Genomic DNA, 16,739 nt, shown 5'->3' on the forward strand with positions numbered 1-16,739 from the left:
GGACTGTGGCTTTGTAAAACAAACAACTCACGGAATTCCAGTTGTCGGTAAAGAACCCCACTTATATAAAACTCATACTAACATTTGTTACACTCCACCAACCGGTTGATGCCCATCTGAATTTCTACCTCAAATAATCAACCCGTATCCAGACATAAAAAATTTGAGTCAACAGGAGCAAACATTTAGTCTCAAGGCTAAAAACTTCAATTCCCAATCTAACAAAGAACTGACCATCACACAAGGTTCCGGTGCTTTTCTTAAGGTCAACAAGTGTACCTGACCCCCTTGTGCTCATTTCCCTAAGGTAAGCTATACTAAGAGTACCTCTGTCATCGCCAGTCTTGAACTTGTGTACAGTGGGACAATGTAGATCCGCAACCCCTTCTGTAACTACCAAGAGCAGTACATAAGCTAAGTGAGCACCACTAGTTAAAAACAATTGCCACTTCACAAGGACCAACAACTTTACTTCAATTGAAGAGTGAGCACATAAGAGAGCTTGATATCTCCAGCCTTAATCCTTCAAATTCAACACACTACGAGTATCAATCTGAACAAGCAGGTCTAGTCTCATCACTGGAAATCTGCCCAACCCGAACAACATCCCATGCCACTCACTGTGTAGATAGATTCTTCAAGTAGCTCAGTAAAAACCCAAGTGAAAACAACACCACTTGTTATACACCACAAACCAAATGGAACCAATCGGAATTTCCACCTCAAGTAGCCTACCCACAACAACATATTAAGAAATTGAAATACCACGACTAAGATCTGAGTTGCTGTCAAAATACCCACTGGTATCATACAACTGATGTAGACATTAGGTGTATGTAATATATAATGCACAGATAACTCCCTTCGTAAAATGCTGAAGTCACTGCTAAATAATGAAAGAAGCAACATAAGAGAATGGTAATGGAACACTACAAAATTACTAGCCGAGTCCAAGAATTTAATCACTTGAATTGACAACTTAATTTGTCGCAAGGCGTCCTTTGGAAGTAGGTGATAGAAACAAGCACCCCCTTCCAGCAAATTCCACACGACAACCTCAAACATGCTAGCTAGCATTTCTAGTGCCTTGTCATGTTCCACTACTATTACCATCAAAAGGCTCAAAATTCCATTTCTCTACGATATTTGAACAAGTAACTCCCTGCTAGCACCAGTAGTACTCGATTTAACCAACACCAAAAAAATTGAAGCACAAAGCAATGAATCTGATTCAAACCCATGCTTTCCAATAAGCATACGAACAAATTTGTTAGAAAAAACGGCTTTGTTATACCAAATTTGCATGGACTATGTTTTGATCTCTAGATCTATTGTCCACTATTTGTTTTTTCATTTGAATGGATAAAACAATAGTCCCACATAGACTAAAATCTAAAGAGTTTTAGACTTAAATACATAGAATTGGCTAAAAAGGCATGGCCCTTGGGTCATTAGACTTTTGTGTGAGGGGGAAGGCCTATACTAGGGCAAGGTTGCCTTTCCCGTACGCGCGGTGCTACGCATAGAAGCACGCACGCCGCCGTTGGGGTCGGGGTTCATTAGATCCTATCTTTTGGTACGTGTTTGTCTTGCCTTCCTTGTCTGCACATGTGTGTTTTTAACCAACACACTGCTCTAAGCCTGTTTTTAGCCAAACATTACCAGTAACCAACACACTGCTCTAAGCCTGACAAAAGCAACACTGTTTTTAACCAAACATTACCAGTATTTCTGTCTTACGCATGGTTTTGTTGCATGCATTTTTCCTCTCGTTTGTAACATCTTAAACATTATATAAGGGAGGAGTCTTGAGCTCTTTTGAGACACAACAGAGAAACATCTCTTCTTCTGCTCTCCCTCTGCTTTCAGAAAATAAGTTTTTATTTCTAGTTTTTCTGTTTTGAGCTTTTGCTAACACTGCCAAGTTCTAAGGGTACTCTCTTTGTATGCTACATTGAGGGTTACTATCAGTAGTTGTATCCTGGAGGTGACTCGCCAACTGCTATAGCATCTCAGCGGAGTAGCAAGCGATATTGCCTTTAGGACAGCATATCGTATATGTGCCTCTACATGTTCTGTGCATCTCCAGCAACATCGGTTTGAGCTAAGTATCTTCTTCTCAGTTACATTATTAGTTCTGTTTCCAACAAAATTTTCCTTTGTAGTATGTCATCGAAATTGAACCCACATTAAGAATGAATGAACCAGAAATAAATACCTCACCAAAAAAGAATCTAAAACCACCAAGCAACTGATCAAACAAATTTTGTGCATTGCCAGACTCACTATGCCTTGGCTCTTGAAAAATCAAAATTGTCCAGGGAATATTGCTTTGTTGAGGCCTTTTATGAAACACCTGGCCATCATCACAACTATCACCATTTTGAACAAATAAAGTCACATTTGAATGCTCCAACAGAAAATCGAAATAGTATGCAATAATAACAATCCCACAAGATGTAATGGCATCTAAATAGTCTTCAGATTCACAAATAAAAGAAAATAACCTCCTAAGAAGCAAATGATGTGGGTGGATCACTTCATGTGGAAATTCAGATTCATTTTCACTGCTTTGTGGCGTATGGGACCAAAAGGAGATCGAAGAAGTTGTCATATTTTCAACGAGAAAACTGCCAAGACCGATTCACACAAAGATTTCTGGTATCACATTTTTTATGATACTCCTAGATGTGATGCGGATCTATGTTGGAGTTGTTGTGACGGTCAGGTGAACTCTCCTTATCGCGAAATTCCTGAAAAATGTCAAGTTTCATTCACTTTTCTCCAAAATTTAAAGAAAGCTGGGGAGTGCTACAATTTTAGAAGTGTTCACTGGTTGATATGGGGAGTGGTTATACATCGGCATCATTATCATGTTACTCTAAGACAACTTGCAACTCAGCTCTTCCTTCTTGAGCAAAACTCAGTTTTTATCCTTGAGGACAAGGATGCTTTCAAGGGGAGTGGAATGTCATGTACCCGGTAACGAAGGAGAGTGCCCTTATCGTATTGGAGTGGGTTGTTAGTAATAGTTAGTAATTATCATTTGTAGGGGTGCCTTAGTAATGGTTGCTTTATCTTTTGACCTAGCTATATATGCTAGTAATCTGTAAGAAACCCTATCAATTAATCAATCAGTCTGTTTTCAGTCACATTGTCTCAAACTGGTTATGTGAACTAGCAGGCTCTTACAGTGAGGTTTGAGAATTGAGGATTTTTTACCCAAATTCTGATCCAACCTTGTCATCGTACTCTTGGGTACATGACAATAGCTAGCTCAGCTGGTCATCCCCGTTGCTCAAAAGTTTGATGTGTTCCAGGAGGTCCCATGTTCGAGTCCTCGATGACACAATATTGCAGAATTTGAAGTCTCCCATGGCATAATATTGCAGAACTTAACATAATAGGTAGAGTTAGGTTGCCCCCTTGCGACATAATCAACCCCTATCCGTTTCGGCTCCCTTGGCTGGTTCCACATGAGGCTCGTAAGTAGGCTAACACGATAACCGAAACATGCATTTAGATTTGGCCATTGGGTCTTTCTAATTTAACCCACTCCCCCCAAAATCCCTTCTTATTAGATAGGGGTATTTCTCCTGTGATGTTCTATGTGGCCGTGTGGCGGGAAGACAAACCAAAACGAAAAACCCTAGGAGAGAGAAAGACAGAGGAGAATGCATTTGGCTAACAACTAAAACAGTCATGACTTCACTCGCTAGATTACGCGCTTTAGCTTTGCTTCATTCATACTCTCTTCACAAATATAACTCTTTTAGTTCTTCTCTACTCCCATCGTAATCCCTCTCTCTCGTTATAAATTTTCATCAGAATATTGTTTGATGTCCCTTTTTTTTTTGGCAAATAAATGAAATTCATGCCTTGGATTTTATATTTTTTAATGTTTATCTGAAGGGTTTGTGTATCTTTTGTTAAATGCAGAAATAGAAGGTCAGTAAATTCTATTAAAACACAGAGGATTCTAAGAGCAACTATTACTGCTGCGGCAAAGAAAGCAAAAGAAACTAAAAAGGGTTTAGATGTAAAAGATGAGTGTCATATTATCTGGTGGAAAGAGGTTAGAACATATTGGGGTTTCTTCCTTATTAAAAAAATATTTAGTAATGTTTTGCGCTAAAAGATTTGATCTGATGTTTGTGTAATTGTTAGCTGGCAATGTTTTTTTTCTTTTTCTTTTTCTTTTTTGCAGAAGATGCAAATGTTTAGGAAACCTTCCACCATTCAGTTGGTGACGAGGCTCGTATACTCAAATCTACTAGGTGTTGATGCCACCCTGAGAAATGGAAGGTGTGACATTGAGCTGATTGTTTCATCTATGGACCATTGTCTTATTTTACTAATGTCATTTGGCTCCGTATGTTCGATTCTCACTTGTTTCTTTGCTTATATGACAACCTTTAATCCATTTTTTTTACGTAGTTTGAAAGAAGGAACACTTAACTGGGAGATATTGCAATTCAAATCGAGGTTTCCTCGTGAAGTTTTACTTTGTAGAGTATGTTTTTGATTGATCGAAACCTGGATTTTAATAATATACTCATTTGTAAGAGGATTCATTGATTTAACCTTTCAATGTTCTATGTCAGGTTGGGGATTTTTATGAAGCTATTGGAATTGCGCTTGCGTTCTAGTTGAGCATGCTGGTTTGAATCCTTTTGGTGGTGTCCGTGCAGATAGTATTCCAAGAGCTGGCTGCCCTGTAGTGGTACTTGTTTATCTTAGTATCTCCTGCTCCTGTGAGATGTTTATATGAACGTGTTTATAGTTATGCTCTTCACTTACATAACTCCAATTATAATTGGCTGAGTTATGATGTGTAGAATGATGGGATTTCTTTAATGAGAAAGAATAAGGGAAGTTCTAATGAAGGGGTGACAATTTGATGTTATCTTTCATTTTAAGTTTCATATTTGCAATTACTTTCAACTTTATTATTATTGTTGCATGCCTCTTTGATGACCAACTAAGTAACACATGGGCCAGTGTTCTGATTAACTAATTGATGTAGGGCGAAAGCGTTGAATAGTATTAAATCCAAAACAACATGTTTCCGAGATACCACTCTCAAATAAAACACTAATTTTCATTAATCAAAATCTTCTCCTCTAATATCAAAACATGGAGCTCTTTATATAGATAACTCCTTATCAATTAATAACCAAATATTTTATTTAATTATTAAAAATACTTACTACCTTATCTAATGGATATTTTCTAAACTAATGAATACTAAAATAAATACTATTAGATACTTCTACAAGTTACCTAAATAATAAAAGAGAAAATATCTTAATTAATTAAATATTATTTGCTAAATAATAATAATAAATCAAAGAAAAATAACAATAAACGAGTATATTCACTTTCCCTAAATACTCCACCATTCTCCCCTTCTCAAAAAAAATTCGCCCTCGAATTTTGCCAGTATTTGTAGTTGGGTAAATAATTCTTCGATGAAAATTCTTATAGTCCTTCAACTTAAATAATATTGACATAATTAGTATTGAACCGGAAAATACCTGCGCATCGAAATAGTTAAGTTGATGTCGTTGATCCACCTGATTACATACTGCTTCAGGAGAATATGGACCAACATAACAAGAATATAACATGATCTCATCATCAGGGTAATCATCATAGATTGGTGGTAGATTCCAATCCACGGCAACATTATTTTTCTCAACCACAGAAAAAGAAAAAATGCCATCAAACCTTGGGATTTCAAGCTTTAATCCGGACTCCAACGAATCTCGTGGATCATGTGCAACTCCTTGAAATCCTTCTTCCTTGTCGCCAAGGAAGTTTTTTTGTTCATCACCGGTCACTTCCTCCACTCGCTGTAGGCTAGGACCATGATGGGGCTCTTGCTGATGATGCATTTCAGCCAATTGGAGGGTGAGCGCCTTAACCTTCCGTTCTAGATCATCTATTACCGCTTGCTCTTTCTCATCGCTGAGAGCGGCTCTTCGAACAACATCATAATTTCTTCCTCGAAACATGATGCAGGAGCGTTGCCTGTCTCTGAACCAACTGATGCAGGGCAGAAGCGTTGAATAAAATTAAAATCTAAAACCACATATTTCCGAGATACCACTCTCAAGGAAAATACTACTTTTCAATTAATCAAAATCTTCTCCTCTAATATGAAAACATGGAGCTCTTTATATAGATAACTTCCAGACAAATAATCAAAATACTTATTCCTTAAAATACGAGATTTCTAAACTAATATATAAAATCCCTGAATAAACAATTATATTTCTAAAATATTATTAATAAATGAAAACATCTTAATTAATTACAATATATCTTTCTAGATAATTAAAATATATTAAATAATAATGAAAATATCCAAGCATATTTTCATCCCATTAATAAATGGTGGAGTATTCATGGGATGAAAATATGCTTGGATATTTTCATTATTATTTAATATATTTTAATTATCTAGAAAGATATATTGTAATTAATTAAGATGTTTTCATTTATTAATAATATTTTAGAAATATAATTGTTTATTCAGGGATTTTATATATTAGTTTAGAAATCTCGTATTTTAAGGAATAAGTATTTTGATTATTTGTCTGGAAGTTATCTATATAAAGAGCTCCATGTTTTCATATTAGAGGAGAAGATTTTGATTAATTGAAAAGTAGTATTTTCCTTGAGAGTGGTATCTCGGAAACATGTTGTTTTAGATTTTAATGTTATTCAACGCTTACGCCCTGCATCAGTTGGTTCAGAGACAGGCAACGCTCCTGCATCATGTTTCGAGGAAAAAATTATGATGTTGTTCGAAGAGCCGCTCTCAGCGATGAGAAAGAGCAAGCGGTAATAGATGATCTAGAACGGAAGGTTAAGGCGCTCACTCTCCAATTGGCTGAAATGCATCATCAGCAAGAGCCCCATCATGGTCCTAGCCTACAGCGAGTGGAGGAAGTGACCGGTGATGAACAAAAAAACTTCCTTGGCGACAAGGAAGAAGGATTTCAAGGAGTTGCACATGATCCACGAGATTCGTTGGAATCCGGATTAAAGCTTGAAATCCCAAGGTTTGATGGCATTTTTTCTTTTTCTGTGGTTGAGAAAAATAATATTGTCGTGGATTGGAATCTACCACCAATTTATGATATTTATCCTGATGATGAGATCATATTATGTTCTAGTTATGTTGATTCATACTCTCTAAAAGCTTTATGTAGTCAGGTGGATCAACGACATCAACTTCACATTTTCAAAGCGCAAATATTTTTGAGTCCAATAGCAATTATTCCAAGATTATTTAAGTCGACGGATTATAAATATTTTCATCGACGAATTATTTATACAAGAACTAATACTGGCAAAATTCGAGGGCGAATTTTTTCTGAGAAGGGGAGAATGGTGGAGTATTCATGGCATGAAAATATGCTTGGATATTTTCATTATTATTTAATATATTTTAATTATCTAGAAAGATATATTGTAATTAATTAAGATGTTTTCATTTATTAATAATATTTTGGAAATATAATTGTTTATTCAGGAATTTTATATATTAGTTTAGAAATCTCGTATTTTAAGGAATAAGTATTTTGATTATTTGTCTGGAAGTTATCTATATAAAGAGCTCCATGTTTTCATATTAGAGGAGAAGATTTTGATTAATTGAAAAGTAGTATTTTCCTTGAGAGTGGTATCTCGGAAATATGTGGTTTTAGATTTTAATTTTATTCAACGCTTCCGCCCTGCATCACTAATCCTTCTACAGAACTTACGGCAGACTTTGGATGACTTGACAAGCTGTGGGTACTCAGTTGTAAGTATCACTAGTTAAAGATTTTTGAGTTCATTATGTGCATGAGTATTCATTGCTATGCATTTATAATTCATGATTCTATTCCATGTCTTCACTTTTCCCGTACCAAATTAAAAAGATGGATCATGGTAAGATATTGTCAGATTATACGACGTCTTGAAAACCATTTTATGCGGTTCTCTCTGGACGAACACATCAGTGGTTGTGAACTTCAAAGAATCATTTCATTGGTAATGCAAGAACTATTTTAAGCATCAATTGTGTACAAAATACTGGTGGCTATAGAAAATGACGAGGCTTTTAGCGTAGACTCCACTCGGAGAACTGAATCTTATTCTCTCAACCAATCAGAAGTCCACCTTCCCTGGCATCGTTGTGAGTATACCTGGTGATGAAGGTGCTTTTAAAAAGACTAAGATTAACTTCGGATAGGGGACGGAGGTGCTTTTAGAAAGACTAAGATTAACTTCGGTGTAGAAACTATTATGTTTCTGTGACTCCAGTAGGATCAGTACCATGCTATTTTTTTTTGTCAGACTAGTTAAAATAAATGCAGTTACCTTTCAATAGTGGAGATATTTATCGTTCCATCTTGTTCTTTGCAGTGCATTGTTGAAGAGGTCCAGGGTCCCACTCAAGCCCGCTCTCGTAAAGGTCGCTTTATATCCGGGTAAATATTTTTGATTTATACGTATAATCTTGTTGCTGCCTCAATATTGAACTAACCTATTGTAAACAACATGGAAAACACAAAATTCGTATAATGTTTGTTGCACAGACACATTTACTAATTACTAATCTGACTTGTTATAAATTTTTAGGCATGCACATCCAGGTAGCCCTTATGTATTTGGTCTTGCTGGAGTTGTTCACGATGTTGATTTTCCTGAGCCAATGCCTGTTGTTGGTGTGGACACTTCACCGTATAAACTGAGTGTTGTTTTCAGTATTATTTTCTTTTGAAATGTCTTCCCTTATTCACTTTCAGTTTCTATTTGGTATTTCCAGGGGTATCTCGTTCAGCAAAGGGTTATTGCATAGTTTCAGTTCTGGAGACCATGAAGACATTTTCATTGGAAGATGGCTTGACAGAAGAAGCTATAGTAGCCAAGCTTCATATTTATCGGTACCATCACTTGTATTTGCATACAACATTAAGAAATAATTCTTCAGGTTTGCATGATTTTTGAAGTGAGATTTTACTTTTGTTCTTCCCGTTTCTTTTTAGTAAGAGTTATTTTTCTTCCGTTCTGGCTTATCTTACGTTTAATGTTTAAGTAATTAAATTCATGTTTACTGTTAATTGAGTATGTGTCATTATTTAACTGCATATGTCACATAACTTGATGTATCAAGGCACTTCTTGTTGGGGGGAATTTGGCGAAGGAGGGCTTTTGTGGGGCGAATGTAACGGAAGACAATTCGAATGGTTTGATGGTAACCCTGTCACCGAAGTTTTGTGCAAGGTTTGAATCTTAGTATACATTAGTTATTGGTACTTTACATACCAAAGAAGACTCAATAGATATAAACTTAGGTCCCATCAATGGTCTTCCCTTACACTTGGCCTGTAGTATTTTTGTTTGTTGAAGGGATATTTTAAGACGTTAATATGTCGCAGTTGTTTTTGCTATTAAGGTTAGGGAGGTTTATGGTCTTGATGATGAGGTGGAACTTCGAAATGTTACCGTGACTTCTGAGAAAAGGCCTCGTCCATTACACCTTGGAACAGCTACACAAATTGGTTGGTTCAATTTCTTCTTGTTTGTCATCTATACTTACACTTTTATACTTATTTTTTTGTTGAGATTTTCAGTGTGTTTGCGTGTTCTCTAGGTGCCATACCAACAGAGGGAATACCAAGTTTGCTAAAGGTGTTGCTTCCATCAAATTGTGGTGGCCTTCCCGTTCTGTAAGCAAAAGGCTTCTACAGTATATTGTATCTTATAGCTCCAGGAAGTTGTATCTTATAGCTCCAGGAAGTAATAATTGAAAATTAGTCATTAATGATTGGCAGTGAATAACAGCTTTTTCAGCTTTATTATTCCTTTTCATATGTTAATTATTTCATTCTTTATCTGGCTGAATATGGCATTTTTAAGGCTTTTATCCATTTTTGGTTTATTCTTCAGGTATCTTAGGGATCTACTTCTCAACCCTCCACCATATGCAATTGCATCAGCAATCCAAGGCAGGCATTGTCTTTTGATCCTCTGTTTCTTATTATCTTTTCTTTATTCTTCTTTTTTGTTTTATCATTGCATACACAGCTGAAGCTAGAAACATTTGAAATTGTCATTTTTTTCGCAGAGGCATGCAGGCTTATGAGCACTGTTACATGCTCGATTCCTGAGTTTACGTGTGTATCAGCTGCAAAGGTTGTTATATGGTAACTTCTTTTATAGGTCTGTTAAGCATACATCCATATGATCATTCCTAAGCTTCTATGTGCCAGTCTGTATAGGTGTTGTTAATCAAAATCGATGGCAATGCGTGCACAATTGATAACATTTAGCTTGTTTTTTACCCAACCCTTAACATGATTGACAAATCTTTAATGTTTCAGTCATAATTGTCTTCTTATTGTGGGTAGTTGGAAGGAGATACTGGTGGCTCAGGTTCTCATAATATATGCATGGTGGTTCTCTTAATATGTATTGGTACTACTTTCATACACGTTGGGAAAATTCCACTTTAGTAGGAACCATGGTGTTAAAAAGCGTTTCACCTCGCACTTTAATACCCGTTTTTTTGCGCTTCACCTCCAAAACGCTTTAATACTTACGCTTTGCTTATAAGTTTGTCTATCAGTTTTTCAGGGGATTTAAAGCCCCAAAACAGGCTTTAGACGTCTGTTTAGCGCTTCTATAACTTGAAGTAATATTAAAAAACCCTCAAACTATTCTATAATCTCATTTAGCTACTTGTTTTATACATTTCTTTTCCCTTCTTCCTCTTTTTTCTTTTGTGAACTCTAGCCAAGCTAGGAAGTGTACCAAAAGTATTAGTCTATTATCTTCACCCTTTATTCTGGTGACAACTTTCAAGTTTTTCTATAGATTTTATAAATATTTATGTATTTAGCGAAGCGACGCTTTGATAACGCTTTTTAGCAGCGTTTTACGCTTTGCTAGGAGAGCATATCGATTTACGCTTTGGCTTTTTAAAACATTGGTAGGAACACTTTCTGTGTCCATATTATTATTCAATTCTTTAGACTTCCGGAACAGTAAAAGTCTTCTTTGGATGTGGCAAATGAGCTAAAAAATTTGTTAGGTTTCATGTCATAGTTGGTCGACTAAGAGCATCCACAGTGGGCGAGTATAACCAAAAATTTGGGATGAGATCGTAACACAGTGGGACGGAGTAAAGATCAAATCCCAACCAAAGATCAAATTCCAGACCAAATATGGTCGCGACCAAATCCCAAATTCTAATATAGTCGGGCGTAAATTTAAAGTACGCTTGTTGCTGGGCGTAAATTTAAAGTACGCTTGTTAACGGGCGGAGATTTAAATTACGCCCGATGAAATTTTAATTAAATAAAAAAAAAAAGAATGAGGCGGACTTTTAAAGTCCGCCTGATGAAAGTTGCAAAGAATGGGGCGGACTTTTAAAGTCCGCCTGATGAAATTTTAATGGGGCGGACTTTTAAAGTCCGCCTGATGAAATTTACAAAAAATGGGGCGGACTTTTAAAGTCCGCCTGATGAAATTTTACAAAAAAAAAATGGGGCGGACTTTTAAAGTCCGCCTGATGAAATTTTAATCATGTACCGTTGCGTCACAACACGGACTAAACCCAAATTTTGGTCTTTTTTTTGATCTTTGATCTTTGGTTTTGATCGCACCACTGCAGTTGCTCTAAGGCCTTGACTCTCCAGTAGTGCATTGATTGTACTCACCATTACATCTTTCCTCAAAATACATCCTCGTGGATACATTTTACTCTAGGTAGTTTATACCTTTAAGGGCAACAATGGTCTTAGGTAGTGCCCCACAAGTAAATTGTAGTATTAAAGGCTATACGTGAGAGAGTCTTTACATTGTGATTATTTCAAAACCTGTTACCTGTCTCAAAAACATGCAATAAGTTAATGCTATGGATCCTTTTATGCATGTTATTATGATTACAACTAATCATTTTCTGTGTATTTCTTTCTTCGTAGGCTTATTCCATAATCTTGGTTAATGATGTCTGCAGCTTGTGAAACTGCTCGAATCGAGGGAAGCAAATCATATTGAGTTCTGCAGAATCAAAAATGTAGTGGATGATATTTTGCAGATGCACAAAAACTCTGAGCTTGATGTTATCCTCAAATTGTTATTGGATCCGACGTGGGTTGCAACTGGTTTAAAAATTGAACTCCAGACCTTGGGATGTGATTTCACATGCTTTCTGACTTTTATGTTAACTTATACTCATATAGGTATAAGTCCACGGCTAAGCTAGAAGAGGTTGATTATAATGAGTAAGTTATTTTTGCATGCCATGATAAACTGCAAGATCATTACTGGGAAAAGAATAGCTAGAATTTTAACTTGTCAACATTGTTTGAGACAGCTGTTTTGAAGCTTTCATTTACTCAGACTTAGTTGAGTAGTTTTGCCACTTCTGTTTGGCCTTTATTATTTTGTTGCCTCCTTTGAAGTCAGCAGGGTAGTAGATCGTGTCCACTTGAATTCAGCACATGCATATGTTGAGTTTTTAAACATTTTCTTGTTTAGGTCTCTATATTTTACATTTTTCACCAATTGAAACGATGAGCTCATCATTATAGTCCTGTACTCCTTGTAAGACTTGATGGTGTCAGATTTTAAGTTATGATTCTTCTGTCTGCTCATAGGTGAGTGAATGCGAATGCGTTTCTAGAAGTATTGCTGACGTTATCTCTATGGATGGTGAGAAGGATCAAATAATAAGTTCTTTTCCTGTCATACCTAGTGATTTCTTTGAGGCTATGGAGTCTTCTTGGAAAGGTCGTGTGAAGAGGATCCATGCAGAAGAAGTATTTGCTGAAGTAGAGACAGCAGCTGAGGCCTTGTCTGAAGCTGTAGGTTCTTAAGAACTCAGTATACTTGTTCCGACATGTGTTTTCTTTTTTCCTAGTGATTATATATATCAGCGTGGTAGTTATTTTGCTTTATATATATATGCCATCACTAGTAAGAAAGAATATTGTCACTGAAAATGTTTAAAAGCCCTATGCTAACATAAATCTGACATTAAAGCTTCAGTCCTGATCCAATCAATGCTTGTGGTGCTTCATTTCTTTTTAGGTGTCAGAGGATTTCGTTCCAATTATATCGAGAATAAAAGCTACCACAGCCCCTCTTGGTGGTCCAAAAGGTGAAATAATGTTTGCCAGAGAGCATGATGCAGTTTGGTTCAAGGGTAAACGTTTTGCGCCTGCTGTATGGGGGGGTACCTCTGGGGAAGAACAAATCAAACAGCTTAGACCTGCTACAGATTCAAAAGGGAAAAAGGTGGGGGAGGAATGGTTTACTACCCAAAAAGTCGAGGATGCGCTAAATAGGTATAGGTTTGCATGCGCTGTAATTGTTTTGGTTGACTACAAGGTATCTATTGGAGTAACAGTTGTCAAATTTTAGTAAACCGATTTGTAAGGCATCGCCGTGGTCTGTGCTTCAGGTACCACGAGGCAGGTGCTAACGCAAAAGTTAGGGTCTTGGAATTGCTGAAGGAACTCTCTACAGAGTTGCAAACTAAAATAAATGTTGTTGTTTTCAATTCCATGCTGCTTGTCATCTCAAAGGCACTTTTCTCTCATGTGAGGTTGAGATTCCTGTTTACAAAGCTTTAACCATAAAATATTCAGTTTTTCCATCATATGGTTCATCCTGAACTGTTCTTATTTTTATTTTTTTTATATATATATAGCTCTATTTCATATTCATTCCGCATTAAATTTATCATGTCTGCATGCTGTTTGGAAAGCTGAATAGTTGCATTGGTTTCTATTGCCAAAATTATTCATGTTAGTGAAATTTTGAATTAGTTGGTTATTGCTGTTTGTTTTCCTAAACATCCTTGTCAATCTTTACAACATGAGCTTGATTGCTTACATTTTTCTCAGTGAAGGGAGAAGAAGGAAATGGATTTTTCCATCCTTAGTCGAGTTCATGAAACCAAAGGTATAGTACAATCTATGTTAAACCCACTGTGTAATATTTTTTAGTAGCTCCTGGTGCATGAAATCAGTAATCCATCTAGTAAGCATGTTTTGTGGATTATTATGCCGAGGTTGGTTAAACTTAGTGGTGTTTTTCTTTTCTTCGAAATTTGCTTATTAAATATGACAGGGGAAGCAAGTATTGACAAAAATGTTTCAGCATTCATGTTTAAATGGCGAAAACATCTACAGGGTATCTAATTTTCTATCTTATGCTGTTTTTCTATGTTGAATCTGGCTTCACTTATCCAAGAGAAATTTGCATGACCTTACTGATGAAAACATGCATCCTTTTTTTTATGATGCTATCCTAAACTTCTGTAATAATGTATTTTGGACACTACTAGAGATGCAAAATGGTGGATTTCTTGTAGTACTAAAATACTGAAAGTTTCTACACCCTTTTGTCTGAAAACTGTGAAGTTTTAAATTTTAACGCCGATCAAACTCAAATTTAACATGCTCTCTAACAGATTAAGCCATTTTTTCTCTGTTCACGTCCTGCAAAGTTTTCCTAGACACCAAGTGGAGTTTATCTTTAACCTTCTCACATGTTCAAGTGTGTAGGATAAAAGCTCGACAGATGGAGTGAATATGATGAGGATATCAGGCTTGTCACCTTACTGGTTTGATGTTGCGCATGGCTGTGCAGTACAAAATACTGTGGATATGCAATCCTTGTTTATTCTGACTGGACCAAATGGTGGTGGTAAGTCAAGTTTGCTGCGTTCAATCTGTACAGTTTCATTGCTTGGAATATGTGGTTTGATGGTGCCTGCTGAGTTCGCGTTGATTCCGCATTTTGATTCGATAATGCTTCACATAAAATCATATGATAGTCCTGCTGATGGGAAAAGTTCATTTCAGGTGCGGCTATTATTCTCTTTTCATTTGGGTCATTTATTATCTTATTATCCGGGCGCTTAGATTGATTAGTCATCAGTGTATTCCTAACTCCGAACATTCTTCTGTTCATTTGATATTGCACAATTCTTCAGATTGAAATGTCTGAGATTCGTTCTATCATCACCGGAGCCACCTCGAGAAGCCTTGTTCTCGTGGATGAAATTTGTAGGGGAACTGAAACGGCAAAAGGGACCTGTATTGCTGGCAGCACCATTGAAACTCTCGATAACATTGGTTGCCTTGGTATCATCTCCACCCACTTGCATGGTATTTTCAGTTTACCATTGAAAACAAATAATACTGTTTACAAAGCAATGGGCACTGAGATTGTCAATGGACATCCAAAACCGACATGGAAACTGATAGATGGGATTTGTAGAGAGAGCCTTGCTTTTGAAACAGCTCAAGAGGAAGGGATTCCTGAAGCAGTAATTCAGAGAGCCGGTGAGTTATACCTTTCGCTCAGTGGAAAGGGTTTGAGTTTACAGAAAAATGACATGGAGGTAGATAATAGGAGCTCTGATTCTGTCGAAGGGTGGGTCAGTGAAACTGAGGATCCATGAAGTCCCATTGAAGTAAAATCCATGAACTTTAAGAGTGAAACTCTTAACCCCATGGAAATCCTGCTAAAAGAAGTTGCAGCTGCTATGACAGTAAGCTGTCAGAAGAAGTTGGCTGAGCTCCACAAGCAAAGGAGTCTAGCCGAACCTGCAGAAGTGATGTGTATTACCGACTGCTAGAGAACAACCGCCTCCAGCGGTGATAGGTTCTTCGTGTGTCTATGTGCTGTTCAGGCCTGATAAGAAGTTGTACATTGGGGAGGTAATTTCTTATCATTGTGGCTCAAAAACTTGTTTGATATGTCATCTTAATCATCTTAATCTTAGAGTTGATTATGTTGTCTTGTCTTAATCCTGGGTAACGAGAAACCTCACCATGAGATTCGATCAAATTTGCCGATTTATAGATGGAATTTTCTTGATTTGTAGTCAATGTGGGCCAACAAAATTTCTCCCATTGTTAATAATATGCTGTCAGGAATTTTTCTTGATTTGTAGTCAATGTGGGCCAACAAAATTCCTCCCATTAATTATATGCTGTCAGGAATTTTTCTTGATTTTCTAATACCTACATTAAATGTTTTGATCAGACGGATAACCTTGAAGGCCGAATTCGTGCACATCGCTCAAAAGAAGGTATGCAAAATGTGCCATTCCTCTACATTGTAGTCCCTGGCAAGAGTGTTGCTAGCTTGCTTGAAACCAATCTCATCAATCAGCTCCCTAATCATGGCTTCCGGCTCTCAAATGTGGCCGATGGTAAGCTTCGCAACTTCGGTACATCAAATATTCTGGACAACTTTAACTGTGCGTCGGTAAGTCAGTTGCATTGACTTCATCCGAGACCTGAAAGATGTTGGAAAAAAGAAGAGCACTTTCAAGCCTTCCAAGTTCTGTAGTCTGTAAATTTATATGCCGTTTAACGGCTTGAGCTGCACCAGTTTTGGAGTCAATGTGGTGAATCTTCTTATTTAAATTATAGAATCTGCGGAAATGTGTTTACGTATATGAATGTAAAGACGCTGTAAATGCATTGTAAGAATACTTTTAGTGGCTTCTCTATCCTATCTTCTATACCTATATTTGGAGGAAAGAGAGTGTCAAAACACCTTATTAACCATCTCCATCTTCATCCTTCAAATATTTAGACATCCTTAACTTTTTCATCAAATCTGAAGAATGCACGAGAATCTTCAAAATTTTCTTTCATAGAGTTTCGAAATCCACTGTTATTCCATAGTGATTTTCGAAGAGTCCTAATGTC

General features: G+C 36.7%; 1 protein-coding gene across 1 annotated transcript; it reads left to right on the top strand.

The window, feature by feature from the left end:
• The first annotated feature begins 3,630 nt into the window (after positions 1-3,630).
• On the top strand, positions 3,631-16,313 carry LOC113319252 (DNA mismatch repair protein MSH1, mitochondrial-like). Its single transcript, XM_026567519.1, is given in 25 exon segments — positions 3,631-3,794; positions 3,940-4,075; positions 4,208-4,305; positions 4,438-4,513; positions 4,605-4,632; positions 4,635-4,723; positions 7,769-7,816; positions 8,422-8,486; positions 8,638-8,723; positions 8,825-8,989; positions 9,173-9,282; positions 9,455-9,560; positions 9,653-9,728; positions 9,949-10,007; positions 10,127-10,194; positions 12,020-12,192; positions 12,662-12,869; positions 13,096-13,352; positions 13,469-13,612; positions 13,914-13,971; positions 14,577-14,876; positions 15,008-15,450; positions 15,514-15,645; positions 15,647-15,737; positions 16,066-16,313. Coding segments are annotated over 25 exon segments (3,351 nt in total). The 5' UTR covers positions 3,631-3,702; the 3' UTR covers positions 16,309-16,313.
• Positions 16,314-16,739: the final 426 nt, after the last annotated feature.

The sequence above is a fragment of the Papaver somniferum genome, chromosome 10 (genome assembly GCF_003573695.1).
Source record: "Papaver somniferum cultivar HN1 chromosome 10, ASM357369v1, whole genome shotgun sequence".
Classification (NCBI taxonomy): Eukaryota; Viridiplantae; Streptophyta; class Magnoliopsida; order Ranunculales; family Papaveraceae; genus Papaver; species Papaver somniferum.